This window comes from Chiroxiphia lanceolata, chromosome 19 (assembly GCF_009829145.1).
Source record: "Chiroxiphia lanceolata isolate bChiLan1 chromosome 19, bChiLan1.pri, whole genome shotgun sequence".
Lineage (NCBI taxonomy): Eukaryota > Metazoa > Chordata > Aves > Passeriformes > Pipridae > Chiroxiphia > Chiroxiphia lanceolata.
Window position 1 is genome coordinate 11,588,231 of NC_045655.1, and position 16,102 is coordinate 11,604,332.

The 16,102-nt window shown below is 67.7% G+C and overlaps 2 protein-coding genes across 3 annotated transcripts; one reads left to right on the forward strand and one right to left on the reverse strand.

The window, feature by feature from the left end:
• Window positions 1–1,072: 1,072 nt before the first annotated feature.
• FAAP100 (FA core complex associated protein 100) lies at window positions 1,073–8,738 on the forward strand. 2 transcript variants are annotated; one of them, XM_032707023.1, is made up of 10 exons: window positions 1,073–1,120; window positions 1,705–1,878; window positions 2,501–2,619; window positions 3,122–4,086; window positions 4,458–4,608; window positions 5,427–6,181; window positions 6,466–6,602; window positions 7,404–7,520; window positions 7,908–7,994; window positions 8,076–8,738. In XM_032707023.1, the coding sequence occupies exons 2-10, from the start codon at window positions 1,714–1,716 to the stop codon at window positions 8,208–8,210; spliced, it is 2,631 nt and encodes an 876-aa protein (XP_032562914.1). In that variant the 5' UTR covers window positions 1,073–1,120; window positions 1,705–1,713; the 3' UTR covers window positions 8,211–8,738. The 2 variants fall into 2 exon arrangements, with proteins under 2 accessions (XP_032562914.1, XP_032562915.1); XM_032707024.1 differs by lacking the exon at window positions 1,073–1,120 and having other exon boundaries at window positions 1,560–1,878.
• Window positions 8,739–9,057: 319 nt separating this feature from the next.
• Window positions 9,058–15,768, reverse strand: FSCN2 (fascin actin-bundling protein 2, retinal). Its single transcript, XM_032707026.1, has 5 exons — window positions 11,704–15,768; window positions 9,924–10,080; window positions 9,726–9,847; window positions 9,488–9,655; window positions 9,058–9,401 (listed from the first exon to the last, which is right to left on the reverse strand). The coding sequence occupies exons 1-5, from the start codon at window positions 12,524–12,526 to the stop codon at window positions 9,196–9,198; spliced, it is 1,476 nt and encodes a 491-aa protein (XP_032562917.1). The 5' UTR covers window positions 12,527–15,768; the 3' UTR covers window positions 9,058–9,195.
• Between the last annotated feature and the right edge of the window lie 334 nt (window positions 15,769–16,102).

The window sequence follows — 16,102 nt, forward strand, 5'->3', positions numbered from 1 at the left end:
GGGTCCTGCTCGGGGGGGGGCTGCCTGTGGTCCCACTGTGGCCCCTCCAGCCCAGAGGCCGCTGACCAGGGGCTGTGCCAACCTGACGCTGGTCCTGGACAACTGGAAATTCGCCATCACCTCCCAGCTCCGGAACCTGCTGCTGGCGGACCACCAGACCGTGCTGCCTGACTACAGCAGGTGAGGGGCTGGGGGGTCTCCCTTGGGGGGCTTGGAGGGTCCCCGGGGGGTGCTCCGAGGGGTCCCTGCCCTGACCCCGCCACCCCCCGCAGGATCCCGGCGCTGTCGGGGGCCCTGGATGAGCTGTACCGGGATTTCCGTGCCCTGAAGGAGCAGCTGGGGGGGCTCTCGGAGAGATTCGCCCACCTCGAAGCCTCCGTGGAGCAGCTGAGCCGGGCCCGGGGGGCCGCGGCTGCCCTTCCGCGCCGGGGGGGGGTCCCACTGAGCCCCCGCAGGGCCCCCGGGACCCCCCAGTGAGGGACCCCCGGGCATGGAATGGGGGCATCACCTGGGGAGGCTCAGACTGGGGCCTTCCCTTGGGGGGGTCCCAGATGGGGGGGCATCACTTGAGGGGGGCTCGGCCAGTTTTGGGGGGGGGGTTCACAGATAGACAGGGGCATCATTTGGGGGGCTTAAACTGGGGGGGCAAGAGCAGCACTTAGGGGGGCTTAGACAGACTGAGAGGAGCATCATTTGGGGGGGTCCAAAGGGGGGGCATCACTTGGCCAGCTCAGCCAGTCCTTGGGGGGGGTCAGGGGCATCACTTGGGGGGCTCAGGCCAGACTCGGGGGGGGGTCCATCCCCGTGGGTCAATGTCAGGGTCAGCCGGGGGGGGGGGTCTCTGTCCCCCCTGGGGGTCCCACGCGGCCTCTCTCGCTGTCAATAAAGCCGCTGCCGCCAGCACCGCTTCGCTCCTCTCTGCCCGCGCCCCCGGGCTGGGTGGGGGTCCCCCATGGTGCGGGGGTCACCCCCTGGTGTTTTTTGGGGGGGGACACGAACCCCCGGGTGCCGCCCCCCCTCCCCGCCCATCCCCGCTTTACGGCCCGTCGCAAACCCCCCCCCGCCCATTGCGGCGGCCGCCGCGCAGCCGTAAAGCGGAGCCGCCTGCGCCCCCCGCCCGGTACCGCGGCCCCTCCGGGTGGGGTGGGGGGGGCGGGACGGGGGGAACGGGGGGCGATGATGGGGGGGGGGATATGGGCGAGCGGGGGTGGGGGGCTGCTTGTGGGGCTGCGCTTGGGGGCGTCTGGGGGTCTCAGTCGGGGGTGTGGGGGGGCTGGGGGACGGGGGCTGGGGGACAAGGACTGGGGTGGGGGCGGCCCTGGGGCGGGTCTGGGGGCTGTGGGGGTGGGCCTGGGGGCGCTGGGATGGGGAGTGGGGGGCTGAGGGTGATGCTTGGGGAGAGGGCTGTGTGGGGGTGGGAATGGGGAGGTGTGGGGGGCTCAGCCGGGGGGTGACTGTGGGCCTGGGGGGTCTGGGTGTCTGAGCCTGCGGTATGAGGGGCTGTGGGGCTCGGGGGGGTGCGGGGCTGGGGGTCTAGACTTGTGCTGGGGAGGATGGGGGGCTCTGCTGGGGCTGGGGGGGCTCCAGCAGGAGTGTGGGGTCCATAGGGCCGCGTCACCCCCGGCTCTGGGGGTCTGGGCTCAGCTGGCAGAGCGGCCCCATCCTCTCCCCCTGACACCCCCCGCCACTCGGTGTGCACCCCAGGCCGGCGCCATGGCTCAGGTGGGGCACAGGGTGGATTACCTGGCCGGGTTCTGCTGCCCGGTGGGGGGGCTGGCGGCGGGCAAGCCCCGGGTGCTGTGCCACGAGAACGAGATCTACCTCTCCAATGGCTCCGAGTTCGTCTACGTGTACGACCAGGAGGGCAAAGTGCTCAAGGTGAGGGGCTGGGGGGCGGGGGAGCTTCACACTGGGACCCCCATCCCATAGGAACACCACTCATGGCTGAGTCCCTTGGGATCCCCCAGCAATCCAGCCCCACCAGCTCCCCCTGCCCGTCCCTGTGGAGCTCTGGGGGTGCTTCCAGCTGTCCCCTCTCCCAATCCCGTGGGACAGAGGTTGGATCAGACCCCCCAGGCTCATTCCCCCCAGCGCAGGGGCTCCTGTTCCCTCTCCCCCAGGCCTGGCTGTTGTCCCTGCTGTCACTAGTGACTGACACGCCACTGCCTTTGTTAATTGGCTCTGATTATCATTTCTAAGAGCTGCACCGCTGTAGGAGCGGGCTCTGCCTCCCACACTGCGCTCCCGCTCTGCAAAGTGGAGCAGTACCAGCTCCCTGATCCCTGCTTTCCTTCCCCCTGGGGAGCAGGAATGACAAGCTGCCACAGCCCCCCTCCCGACCCCAGGAAAACCCGACTGGGGGCTGCCCAGGGATCCCTTTATCCCTGGGAATCGCTTTGGATCCTCCCCTGCAGGGAGCTCCCCCCCGTCCCTGCCACCCCTTCAGGTGCCGTGGGAGGTGCCGTGGGAGGTGACATTTTGTTCTGTGCCCCCTCCCCAGGCCGTGTTCCGCTGCCCTGACCAGGTGTGGCACGTGGAGCTGCTGCCCCAGCCCCGACAGCTCTACATCCTGTGCGCCCACAGCGGGATCTACTGCGTGTCCCTGGAGCAGCAGAGCAGGTGAGGTGTCTGTCACCTTTGGGATCAGCACCATGTCCTCATCCCTGGGCTCCTGGGTGCTGCCCCTTCCCACCACGGAGTGAGGCTTCTCTCTCTGTGTGAGGCTCCAGCTCTCTCCAGATCGTGCCCCTGACTCCAGGGGTGCAAACCCTCCATGCCAGAGCACTCCAGCCCCCATCCCTGTCCCCATCCCGATCTCCAGCTGCCCAGGGTCATCCCGGCTGCCTCACACATGAACAGCCTCTGGCAAACACTGTTTGCCACCAGGAAGGCCCCCAGTGCCCAGCCAAGGGCAGCAGAGCTGCACAGCCAGGACATCCCAGGCCTGCCGAGGGCTGGGGGCTCTGGTCTCGTGATCGTTCCCAAAGAATTCCTGTCTCTCCCTGGTCCTAAAAGCTCTGCTGCAGGAGCTCCTTTCCCAGGGCCAGGTGAGGAGGCGGCCAAGGGACACACTGGCCTCTCCCCACGACTTGGCTCAGAGCTCTTCCCTGTTTTCCCGAAGGTTAATGGAGCAGACGGACGGCGACGGCCAAGAAAGCAACGGCCCTTCCGGCGTGTTCCCGGTGGATGCGGATTCCTGCATCTTCCCCGACGCCAGCCTGAGCATGTTCACCCTGCTCAGCACCTTCGTCATCACGCTGTCCCAGGCCGAGGGCAAGTGGTGGATGCGGCTGCACGAGCTGCCGCGCCCGGAGCAGGATGGGCCCCCGTACCGGCAGGTCAGCCAGGTGGAATTCTGTCCCGGCTCCCCGCCGGGGGACGGGGAGGACACGCCCCCCTCCTGCTTTCTACCCGTGCTGTGCTGCGCGGCCGCGCCCGGCGCCGAGGGGCTCTGGTGCTCGGGGGGCTTCGTGCTGGAGGAACCCCTCTTCAGCCTCCTCTTCGGCATCGATGCGGCCATGCTGGAGTCGCCCATGATCCTGTGCGGGTTCCCGGACGGGCAGCTCTGCTCCGTGCCCCTCAAAGCCCTCAGCTCCTCGCCCGCTGCCACCGACAGCGGCTGCCGGGACGTGTCCACGCCGGACCCGCCGGTGAAGATCCTGCACCACCTGGAGGAGCCCATCGTGTTCATCGGGGCCCTGCGCACGGAGCGGCGCGCGGCCGACGACGCCGAGGAGGACGAGCCGCCGCCGCCGGGCGAGCCCGGCTGTGACTGCGTGGTGGCCGTGGGCCACTACGGCAAGATGGTGGCGGTGAAGGCGGATCAGCGGGAGGAGGCGACGGTGCCGGAGCTCAGGGAGTACTCCCTGCGCGGGCCCATCCTGTGCGCGGCCTGCGGCAGCGGCAGCCGCATGTACTACAGCACCCACTCCGACATCTCCGCCGTCGACCTGGACCGCACGGGGGACGCCTCAGACCCCGAGGACACCGAGAGCAGCACCGGCGTCCTGCCCCCCGTCCTGTCCCCGGCCAGCTTGAGTATCTGCAGTGTCGTGGCTCTTTCCTTGTCCTCTCGGGCCTCAGAAGGTACTGGGGCAGTGGGATCCCACCTGTCCCCTCCCCGTGGCTCTGTACAGGGTTGGGCTGCTGTCCAGATTCCTTGCCCACGGAGCTGCCTGTGCCACCAGCAGGGACGTTGTGTGGCAGCTGTGACCCTCCCTGGGTGGTGCTGGCCTTGGCTGGGGGGTGGTGGGGACAGGGCAGGTGTCCCTTCTTGGGGGGCTGTGTGTGAGCTGGGTGTGCTGTGGTCGGTGTCCTGTCTCCATCATACCCCACTGCCTTGAGGCAGGCAGTGCCAATCTGCTCCCTGTCCCCCCTGCGTCCCCCCCTCAGCCCTCTGGGAAGCTCCTGCTCCCCTCCTGGCCCCCCAGCCCTGACCAGCCCTGTCTGTGCCCCAGGTGAGTCGGAGCTGTTGGCTCTGTCGGCCAAGGGCAGCCTCGTGTCCTGTGGGTTGTGCAGCCCCGAGGAGCCGGACGTGGAGCTGACACCTGCCGAGATCGGCCGGAGGATCAAGGAGCTGCTGTCCGGGATAGGGAACACCTCGGAGAGGTACAGGGGTGCAGGGGCACTGAGCTGGGGGCTGTGCAGGTCTCTGTCACTAATTAATTATGGAATTTCTGAATGGTTTGGGTTGGAAGAGACCTTAAAGCTCATCTCATTCCACCCCCTTCCACTATCCCAGTTTGCTCCAAGCCCTGTCCAGCCTGGCCTTGAACACTTCCAGGGATCCAGGGGCAACCACAGCTTCTGTGGCTCCAGATCTCTTGGAGCTGCTTTAGGCACTGGAAGGGGCTCTAAGGTCTCCCTGGAGCCTTCTCTTCTCCAGGCTGAATGACCCCGTCTCTCTCAGTGAGAGACATTTTACCTTCCCTGGCTGGGAAGCTTCCTCCAACCTCAATAACATAAAGCCAGTGTTTGAGGGCAGCCCCCTCTCCATGGCACAGCCATCCCCAGCACTGTGGGCGGGCTGGCAGCAGCAGCCATGGCAGCAGAAGGTGGCACAGGCAGGGTGCCAGGCGCCTGTCACGCATGCCAAGCTGGCACTAACAGGCAGGGCAGGCACGTGCCTCCGTCTCCATGGCTGTTTGTGCACGGGAAAGGGGTGTGGGCGAGGCCCCCCCTCCCTCCACGGGGGGATTCCCAGGATCTGGCTGTCCAGAGCTGCTCCACAGGATCACCAGTGGGGAAATGGATCTGGGGCTGCCGTGGGGAAGGAGCTGGGAGGTTCCTGTGGTGGCTCTGGGCACTGGGATCATGCCAGTGGCTGCTCAGCTCGGCAATGGCAACACAGAGCCTTTGGCACCGCGCTCCCGGCGCTGTCCCGGCATCCCTCCCACCATTCCATCCCTGTCACGTTGTCCTTGCAGAGTGTCCTTCCTGAAGAAGGCCGTGGACCAGAGAAACCGAGCCCTGGCCAGCCTGAACCAGGTGATGAACGTGAGCGCGGCGCTGCTCTCCAGCCACGAGGGCCCCAAGCCCATCGCCTGCACCGTCACTGCCAACTGGAGCTGCCTCCTGCTCCAGGACACCGTCACCATCTCCTGCTTGCTGGAAAACTGCAGCGAGTACAGCCTGGAGGAGGGCTGGACCCTCTGTGTCCAGCTCCTGGCCAGCCCCTGTGCCTTAGAGGAGGAGTCCGTGGATTCGGCCACCACCTTCACGTTCCCCATTGACCAGCTGCTCCCCGGGAACAAGCGGGAGCTGACGCTGCCCCTCGGCCCCGCTGCGGACACCAAGCTGGACCTGCCTCTGACCATCTCCTGTGCCCTCTACTACAGTTTACGGGATATTTTGGGCAGCGGCTCCGACTCCTCCGAGGACCTGGATGACTTCCTGCCCGACGACTCGCCCCTGCTGTCCCCGGACAGGGAGGGGATCTGCCTGCCCCTCAGCCAATGCACCATTGACATGCTCCAGTGCCTCCGTTTTGGGAGCAGCCCCCCCGGGCCAGACGCACCCCCTGCCCCCCCAGACCCCGTGGAGACCTTCCTCAAAGTGTCCCAGGAACAGACTGAGCCCGAGGAGGGGAAAACCCCGGGAGAGGGGAAGTTGCCCCCCTCGGCAGCATCCATCCGGGTGTCCTCGGAGCTGCTGAAAAGCGCCCTGAAAACCTCGGGAACAGGTGGGTCCCTGGGCAGGATCATCCCGGGAGCACCAGGGAGGTGTCCTTGGGCAGGGTGACACTGTCACAGCCCCTCTCTTGGGCCAGGAGGGCGGTGTGACCCCCCGTCCCCAGCACAGCGCGTGGGCCGTCACAGATGGGTGCAGTGACAGTGCTGTGACTTGAGCTCAGCGTGTCCCAGCAGGGAGGGGACCGGCCCCTGTGTCACCCTTGGCCACTCAGGGGCTGCCCCGGGCACACCCTGTCAGCGGTGTCACATCTCTGCCCTGTCCTTTGGTCCTCAGATGTGCCCCTGAGCTGTGCCACGCTGCGCTGGCTGCTGGCAGAGAACCCCGGGGCCGAGGCACTGAGCAGCACGGAGGTGGCATCGGTGTGTGGCACAGCACCCGACGGCGGCCACGTCCAGCTGCTCGTCCGAGAGGCAAGGAATGGGTTAGCCCTGAGCCAAGGAATGGGTCAGCCTGCAGGGAAGCTCCCTGTCCCACAAAGCCCTCTCCTTCCCGGTGCCAGGGAGCGGGGTGATGCACGGCCACGCCGTCCTGACCCCCATCTGCTGGGCTGGAAGGGCAGCATTCCCGGTCACTTCTCCCAACCCTGGGCTTCCCAAAGGCTGTGGTCACTTCCCTCCTGCTCCACGTGGGTGTTCCCCCTCTCAGTGTTCCCGTTTCCCTGCCAGGTAGGACAGTGGGTGCTGCTGCTGCATCCTTGTGGATGCCTCAGACACTCACCATGCCCCAGCCTGGCATGAGGCTGGGCTGTGGGAAGAAGTGGCCTTTCCCTGCTGGCTCTGGAGAACAAGGGGAAAACACAGCTGGATTTGGGGTGTAAATCTGATCTCCTGCAGCTCGTCCCCATTTCATGTAAAATTCCCCTCTAAAGGCACAGGAAAACAGGGATTTCTGCCCAGCTCTGCTGGCTGACCCCGCCGAGGGGCCCCCAGGTACCTGGCACGGGTGGATTCCCCCAAGAGCTCGGATGTCCCCAGGGTGATTAATGACTGTGTTAATTCTGCTGGGGCTGAGCCTGCCAGGCTCAGTCCTGGGAGGGCTCACCGGGGATTCTGTGGGCACTGGGCTGGGGGCAGCTGGCCCTGGGAAGGGTGGGCTGGGGTCTGTGCCCAGCAGGGGGGTTTGGGGGTGAAGGGAGCCTCCTGGGGAGCCTGGTACCCATGGGGAGGGGTCCTGAGCCCCCAGCTGCCAGTGACACTGCTCTCCTTGTCCAGGTGGCCATGAATGACCTGAGCCCAGCGGGTCCCATCCAGGCCGTGGAGATCCTGATGGAGAGCCCGTCCCTGGCCCACATGTGCAGGACACACCACGCCGTCATCCGGCGCATCCAGGTATGCTCAGGCACTGCCCTGGAGGACAGGGGGACCCCAAGGGATCCAAACCCCCCAGGATGGAACCTGGGGGTGCAGCAGGGGGATTCTGTGGCACCATCATGTTACAGCCCAGCCCAGCATGGCCTGGGGATGGTGGGATCACCACATCTCAGGGCATTTGGGCCACAGAGCACAGGGCAGTGTTGGCCATGTGCCCCGGGCTGGGATTCCCAGGTTCTGAGTCCCCAGGGTTGGGGTTGGGGCCCCTGGAGTTGGGGGTCCCTGGGGCTGGGACTCTTGGGGTTGGGACTCCCGGGGTTGGGGGTCCCTGGGGCTGGGGCTCATGGGATTGGGGTCCCTGGGGCTGGGTGGTGCCAGCTCTCCCAGCACCCTCCCTCCTCGCAGGCGCTGGTGCTGGAGCAGGCGGCGCAGGGCTCGGGACCCCCCGACCTCCGCATGCAGTACCTGCGCCAGATCCAGGCCAACCACGAGGTGAGCACCCCCTGATCCCTGCCCCGTGGGGTGCACGCAGAGATACCCCCCCACTACATCCCCCACATCTCTCTCCTGCAGATGCTGCTGAAGGAGGCGCAGACCCTCCGGGACCAGCCGCCCCTGGGTGAGGAGGGGGCTGAGGACGCTGCCACGGCCGAGAAGCTCCTGAACATCTACCGGCAGCTGAGGAACCCCAGCCTGGTCCTGCTGTGAGCAGGGGGGTGGCCAGCACGCCCCAAACCCCGCCGGCCGGGGCGGGTGTCCACGGGAGAGCCCCCCATCCCAGCCCACCCCGCCGGAGCAGGGGCGGGGCAGGGGGTGTGTCTGTGCGTGTTTCGTGGTCGTGTTGTCGGCAGCACCGGGGGGGTCTCGGTGGCGGAGCGGGGGCTCCTGGGCTGGCCCAGCCCTGCCCTGCCTCCCCCCAGCCCGGCCAGGCCGGGGCAGCCCCCCCGGGGCCGCGTGTTTTGTGGATCCGTGGTAGTGTAGTGGCCGTGCCGAGCCGGGCCGGCTGCGGGCTGAGCCCCCCGAGCCGTCTTGCCTTCAGGATCAGGACAAACAGGGTGCTGTGCCCGGGGGAGCCCCGTTTTCTGCTGGGCAGGGGAGGGGGTCTCCGCTCCCCCGTTGTTTCTATAAATGATCCCGTATTTCCGTGCTGGTGCGGCGTGTTTGGGCCCCGCCCTGCCCGCACCGCTCCACTGTCTGTAACTCTGTCGTCTGCCATGAAAACGATCCTGTCGCTCACCCCGTGCCCGCCTCTGTTCCTTTCCATCCTCCCGGAGGGTCCTGACACTGCCGGGGCAGGAGGCTGCCACTGCCACCCCCAGCCTGCCAGAGGGGCCATGGGCTCCACAACCCCTGGGTGCTCCAGCTCCCTGTGCAGCTCCTGCGGGTCCTGCCCACAGTGAGGTTGCTTTGCCAACCCCCCCATCCCCTATGGCACCCCTGGGGGTCTCTGCATCCCACTGCCCCCCCAGATCAGCCCTTTCCATGGGGTGTGGGGGCTCCCGGGAGGGGGACGGGGTGGATCCTGATGAGGAAGGAGGACGCAGCGCTGCCCCGGTGTGATCCAGGTGACTTTAATGCCGTGGGTCGAGGGGCCGGGGGCACGGCTGCCATGGGCGCTGCCACTGCTGCCACCACCCCCCTTTGCCGGGGGACAGGCTGGTGCCTGTGGGCAGGGGCTGCCCGGGAAGGGGGGTCAGTACTCCCAGAGCGTGGCCCGCAGCACGGACTCGCTGTCGGCGCGGAGGGTCCCCGCGGGGTCCCCGCGCAGGTACCGCCCGTTCTTCGCTTTGATGGCCACGCGGCCGCGCTCCCGGAACTCAAAGAAGAAATCCTCGGAGAGGTCCCCGTCGCTGCACACCGACCCGCTGCTCGCCACGTACCAGAACTTGCCCCCTTGGCCTGCAGGGAGTCACCCGGGGGGAGCTGTCAGTGTGAGCTGGACAGATCCCCAGACCCCCCCACCCCGCCCTGTAACCCGCACCCACCTCGGATCTGGTAGGCGCCGTCGCTGAAGCTGATGTGGAAGACGTCGTAGACGGAGCGGTTGGAGTCGAGCAGGTTGGAGCCGCGGTGGTAACAGACGAAGCCGTGCTCCCCCCGCAGCACCAGCATCGGGCGGTTGATCAGCTTCAGAGTGAACTCCTCGTCCTCCCCTGCGCGGTACCCGGCGCTCAGCACCCCCGGGGGCCCACCCTGGGTGCCCCAGTCCCCCCCAGCACTTACCCACGGCGTCGCTGACGGCCGCCAGCTGCCCGTTCCTCTTGGTGCAGACGTAGCGGCCGTTGCTGGCGCGCAGGGCCACGCGCCGCCCGCGCCACTCGATGTCAAACATGGTGTTGGCAGCGCTGGGGACACAGGGACAGCGTGAGCCGGGCAGGGCCATGTCCCCCTGAGCCCCCTTCCCCACCCTGCCCCACTCACATTTCGGTGGCCACAGCCTGGATGCCCCCATGGGCCACCAGGGTCCAGTAGCTGCCAGTGTTGGTGTGGAGGCTGCACTTGTTGGTGTCACGGTCGATCTGCAGCTGGAAGGTCTCGTGGTTCAGCTCCTCGTCCTGGTTGGCCGAGACATTGACACCTGGGGGTGGGAGTGGATGTTGGTGCTGGTCCCACTCCAGCCATGGACACTGGTCAGTCTCCGGCCATCGGCACCAATCCTGCTCCAGGTACTGATCTTGCTCTGGCCATGGACACTGATCCTGCTCCGCCCCTTGGCACTGATCCCACTTCAGCCATCAGCACCAGTCCCACTCTGGCCATCAGGACCAGTCCCAGTCCAGCCATGAACCACAGTCCCATTCCATCCGTGGTCACCAGTCCCTCTCCAGCCACCAGGACCAATCCCAGTCCAGTCACTGTCACCAATCTCACTCCAGCCACGTCACTGATTCCACTCCAGCCAGCCATCCCACTCCAGCCATTGTCACCACGCTGACCATCACCCCCACAAACCCACAGCCACCTTCTTCCTCCCCCACCTCCTTCCAAATCCTCCTGCAAACAATTGTGCTAATTGGGCTGGTTAATCAGCTTGTCACCACCGTGTCCATCTGGTCACAAACCCCTATTTATAGCTGGTCCCCCCTGTCACCCGGCTCTAAGCTGCTTGGCACGGGGGTGGCACCGTCCCCAAGGGGCACCTGGGGGCGAGGGGGGGTCCTTGAAGGGCTCCACTTGCTTTGTGGTCACATCCAATGGCTCTACACACGTATGTGTGCACACAGAGCATCATGTATGGGGTGCACACACAAATTGTGGACCCAGAGGTGCTGCACAGAGCCCTTCACACCTGTGTGTGTGTGCACATGGACACACCTGAGCACACCTGGTGTGCCCACAGCCCTGCACACGCGTGTGCACACACACAGGGAGACCTGCACACGCACACGTGTGTGTGTACAGACACAGAGCCCTGTGCACACATGGGGACACACACAGAGCCCTGTGCACACATGGGGACCTGCACACACATGTATACACACCCACACCCCTCTGTGCACACCCACGGAGCCCTTCACGTGCACACACATGTACAAACACATGCATGCACACATCTGTGCGCACCCACCTGTGCACACCCACAGCTCTGCATGTGCACACACGTGTGTGTACACACACACCCACACACCTCCACACCTCCCTGAGCCCCTGCACACACACACATGTGTGTGTACACACACACATACCCCCACACCTCCCTGAGCCCCTGTACACACACACACGCGCGCACACACACACACACACACATGCACACACGTGTGTGTACACACACACCCACGCACCCCCACGCCCCTCCTGAGCCCTTCCCACCTCCATGGCTGCTCCCACTCCAGCCCCACTGACCTCAGCCCCCTGCCCCAAGCAGGCACAGGACCCCTGTGCCCCCCTCTAGCTGGGGTATCCCATGTCCCCAGGGATGTGGCCGCAGGGTGCCCCCCAGGCAGGGGCAGCTCTGTGGGGTTGTTACTGTGGGGTGTCCCCCCTGGGGTGGGGGTCCCAGGGGTGCCCCCACAGAGCTGTGGGAGCATGGGGGTCCCAGGGATGGGCAGGGAGCAGGGAGAGGGGCAGTGGGGTGAAGTAGGTGGGCAGTGGGGACCCCTGTGTGGGCAGCAGAGTGCAGGGAGGGAGTTGGGTGCAGGCGGGGGGGTGCAGGCAGGGGCAGCAGAGGGCAGGGGGATGCGGGGGGGTGGGCAGCCCTTACCCTGCCGGATGGAGACGTATCTGCCATTGGCCGCCGTGAACACCACCTGGGGGTGACTCTCCTCCAGGTCAAAGAGTTCATCCTTGCCCGGCTTGGAGCTGCGGCCGGATTTGAGGGTGCCGGTGGGTCCGGTGGGCGCCAGGTACTTCCCATCGCAGTCCTTGAACGCCAACTTGCCGGCCTTGAACTCGAGGGTGTAGCCGGTGCCGGCACCCGGCTCGGGCACCAGGGTGCCATCGCAGCGCAGGTACCGCTCGTCGGCCGTGCGCAGGCTGTACTTCTTGTCCTGGAAGCAGAGGGTGATGAGCGCGTCCACCCCCCAGGGCAGGTTGCTGTCGGTGGCGATCTCGTCCTCGTGGGCGCTCAGGTGGGCGTAGCGGCGGCGGCTCACGCTCAGCAGGTTGGCCTGGGGGTGCATGGCCAGGTGCACGGTCCACAGCTCGCCCTCCGTCACGCTGGGGGCGAAGCAGGACAGCCGGTCCTCGCGCCCCCCGAAGAAGCGCCGGTGCGGGGCCGACTGCAGCGCCCAGCGCCCGTCCGACTGCGTGATGATGCTGAAGCCTTCGTCCCGGCCCGGCTGCTCCGCCTCGCAGCGCACCTTCCCGTCCTTGTCGGCGCCCAGGTACCGGCCCAGGTGGCTCTTGAGGAAGACGATGGAGCTGTCGGCTTCATCCTGCTCCAGCGTCCAGATCTGCTTGCGCTTGAGGCTGAGCGCCGAGGCGTTCACCTTGTAGCCGAAGCTCTCTGCCGTCAGGTACCGGCTCTCGCAGTTGATCAGCCCGAACTGGATCTTCAGCACCTGGTGGATCCCATTCGTTGGCATCTTCCGCCGAGGCGGGGCGGCCCCCGGGGGGCCGGCGGGGGCTCCCCGGCGCTGCCGAGCCCGGGCGTCGCGGCGGGGCCGGACCGAGCGCCCGCGGCGGGGGCGGCTGCGCTGCCCCGGACCCACAGAGCGGGACGGGGCCTGGGGGACTGCGACCCTCCTGGGTACCCTCAGGTGGGGTTAGAGACCGGCCGGGTCACGGTGGGCACCGGGGACGCCCAGGCGAGGGGGCACCGCGGCAGCCCCCGGCCACGCCACCGTCCCTCACCGCGGCCCCGTCCGGCTGTGGCGGAGCCGCGGGTGGAAAACTTGGGTGGGAACCCGATCCGGGCCGGCGTATCCGTTCCGATGCCGGCGGGTTAAGGTTACCGGTCCCTCTGATTCAGCAGCGGGTCACCTCCAGCCGCGCCGCCTCCCGGCCAGCCCCTAAGCGCCTTTTCCAATTAGCCAGGCATTTTGATTAGTGTAAACCTTTTATCCTGCTTTGGGGCCCTTGGCCTCCATCTGTCCTGTGGCCCCAAATCCCTTCTGCAGCTGTGGATCGGGGTCACGGACACCCCCAGCCCCCCCTGGAGCCATCCCGGGGCGTGGGGTCCTTCGGGGCTGAGGCCGCCTGGAACTCATGACAACGATGAGGGTCCGGCCCCATGATGGGGGCAGGAGGTGCAGGGACTGGGGGACAGGGGTGCAGGGGACAGGTCCCACTCCCACCCTGCAGGTACTGAACCCCAGCTCAACTGGGAACCCCTAAACGGGGCAGGTGCAGCCACAGAGACCTCTGGCCTCGGCCACACTCCTGGGCCTGTCAGGGATGGGCTGTGCCACCGCCTGGGCACCCCAAAGTGCTCGGACCCCCCGTGCCGGGCTCTGGCCATGTCCTGGTGATGCCACCCTGGTTCCTGCCACCATCTCCCTGGCCCAGCAGCTCCAGTGTCAGCCTCGTGCCCGGTTATTGTTCCCACAAACAACCCCAGCTTTGGTTGCTCATGACTTTTTCATGCCGGGCTGGCTCTGCCCGAGCCGGGGGGTGCCGTGGCCCCCCGAGCTGTGACACCCGAGCCGCTGTAACTGACCCCCGAAACGGAGCCGGCTCAGCTTTCAGGCCCTGGCGGTGGGGGATAAGTGGGTCAGGGTCCTGGGGGGCTCCAGGGGGGCCGTGGGCAGCTGGGGGTGGTAACGTGGCTCTCGGTGGGTGCCCGCTGGCACCTGCCTGGCCGAGCAGCCGGGAGCAGCATTTATACACCACGGCCCCCCCGGCCCCCCGTGGAGTCAGATTCCCTTCGGGGGGGCCCCCTGGGCGCTGCCCCACAGCCACAGAATGTCCCTGCGTCCCCTCGGCCTGGGGACAGCTGGACCCCTCCCCACTGGGGGCTGCTGAGACCCAACACACTCATGACAGGCCAGGGCATTGCAGGGGGCTGGGGTGGGTGACCCCCCCCAGCTGGGTGCCCCCCCTGGTTTCCATCTAACACCCTTACCAGGAGGGATATGGGGGTGCTGGGCTGCCCGGGGGGTCCCCAGCCCCCAGCCCTGGTGGGGGGCTGGCAGAGGGGAGGTGGAGGGGGCTCAGCTGGGGGGATCAGGGCAGGGCTTTGGGGTGGGGGTCACAGTGGGGGTCAGGAGGGGTATTGGTGGGACCCCTTCCTGGTTTCCATCCAACAGCCTTCCCAGGAGGGATTTGGGGGTGCTGACCTGCCCCCGATGGGGGACTGGCAGAGGGATGGGGGGGCTCAGCCGTGCCCCACGAGCCCGGGGGTGTCAGGGCAGGGGTTCGGGGGTTCTGGAGTGGTATTGGAGTGCTGGGTGGTGGGACCCCCCCATCATCACTCCTCACGTGCACACTGGCAGCGCGGACGGACGGACGGACACCGGGCAGTGGGGCGGGGCGGGGGTGGTGCCTTCCTCCTCCTCCTCCTCCTCCTCCTCCTCCCGGCCCTGCCCCTCCCTGCCCGGCCCTGCCCTCCCTGAGTCACGGGGAGGGGCGGCCCCCTCGGGCAGCGCCGGTGCCGGGTGCGGGCGGGGGGACCCGCCGGGGTGTCCCCCGGGACCCGCGGGTGCGGTGTCACCTGCGCAGCCCCCCTGGCCACACCCCTCGGTGCCCCCCCCGATTCCACCACGGCCCGGCGGCACCGGGGGACACGATACCCCTCGGGCTGTGCCGGGACCCCCCGGGACCCCCATCGCCCACCCAGGGCCACCCCGAACTCGCTGCTGTTGCTGCGCCCCGACACCCCCCGTGCCACCCATGGCGGTGGCACCGGGAGCTGCTGGGAGGGGCTGGGCAGGCAGTGGGAATTCTGTGGGACACAGGGATGGTGAGGCCAGTGGCCACTGCTGCCACGGGCCTGAGTGGCACCGAGGGGCCAGGAGCTGGCGTGGGTGGCTGGTGCATAGGCCTGTGGCACAGCCTGTGGCTACCTGGCATGGTGTGTGGCTGCCTGATATGGTGCATGGCTACCTGACACGGTGTGTGGCTACCTGACATGACATGTGGCTACTTGATGTGTTACATGGCTACCTGACAGGACGCGTGGGCCTCAGACACAGTGTGTGGCTACCTGGCATAGCACCTGGCTAGCTGAGATGGTACATGGCCACCTGACACAGTGCATGGCTACCTGACACAGTGCATCGCTACCTGGCATGAGGCGTGGCCACCTGGCTTGCTGTGTGCCCACCCGGCCTGTGCAGGGACCCCCCCACACCTGACACTGCACAGGTGGAGCCGTGGCCGTGACCCGCTGTGGTTTGGGGGCTCAGGGCCTGCGGCACCCCCAGAGAACGGGAGGGCTTGGTGTGAGGAGCCCCCCAGGCTGAGTGGGCTGGGGAGGGGCCAGATTTGGGGCTGGGGGGGCTCAGACTGGGGCATCACTGGGGTCACTGGGGTGGCAGCACTGACCGGGGTGTGTGGGGTGTCTGTGGGGTGCAGGGGCAGCACAGCCGGGCCTGTGGGTGCTGGGGGAGGCATTGGGGGGCTGGAGGGTGCCTGTAGCCCTGGTGGGCACCCCCAGATGTGAGGTGTCCCCTGTGGGGGTGCGGTGGGCACAGGGGTGTGCAGGGCAGGGTCTGGGGTGCAGCGGGGGGCGAGTTGGGGGGCACCAGGGATGCCCAGCCCGGTGCTGTGGGCAGGGTGCTGGTGCTGGTGCTGGGGGGGTCGCAGGTGCCGCGGGTGGGGTGTGAAGGACCTGTGGGTGGGGGGGTCCTGGTGCTGTGGGTGGGGGTGCAGGTGGGTGGGGGGTCCCAGTGCCAAGGCGGGGGTGCAGGTGCCGTGGGAAGGGGTGGTGTGTCCGGTGCCTGGGCGGGGGGGTCCCGGTGCCCGGGTGGGGTGCACGTGCTGCCCGGGGCGGGGGGCGCGGTCCCACCTTCGGGGTGCGGGGCCAGGCCCGGCTCGGCCAGGCCCGCGGGGGCCCGGCCGCCCCGGAGGCGCTGCCGGGGGGGTGCCCGGCGCTGCCCGGGGGTGCCCGAGCCGGGGGGTCCCGCCGGGATCGGGGGGTCCCGCCGGGGCCGGGGGTCGCCCCCCCCGCGGCCCCCCCCGCCCCATGCAGGTTCCGGGGTGCTGAGAGGGCGGGGCCAGCC

Bases quoted from the DNA above. Each gene is read 5' to 3' on its own strand.
- FAAP100 (XM_032707023.1), top strand. From the start codon at position 1,714: ATGGCTCAGGTGGGGCACAGGGTGGATTACCTGGCCGGGTTCTGCTGC. The intron at 6,182-6,465 runs GTGGGTCCCTGG...TTTGGTCCTCAG, and splicing joins CCTGAAAACCTCGGGAACAG to ATGTGCCCCTGAGCTGTGCC. The intron at 7,521-7,907 runs GTATGCTCAGGC...CCCTCCTCGCAG, and splicing joins CCGTCATCCGGCGCATCCAG to GCGCTGGTGCTGGAGCAGGC.
- FSCN2 (XM_032707026.1), bottom strand. From the start codon at position 12,526: ATGCCAACGAATGGGATCCACCAGGTGCTGAAGATCCAGTTCGGGCTG. The intron at 10,081-11,703 runs GTAAGGGCTGCC...TCCCACCCCCAG, and splicing joins ATACGTCTCCATCCGGCAGG to GTGTCAATGTCTCGGCCAAC. The intron at 9,402-9,487 runs GTGGGTGCGGGT...GACTCCCTGCAG, and splicing joins CGGCGCCTACCAGATCCGAG to GCCAAGGGGGCAAGTTCTGG.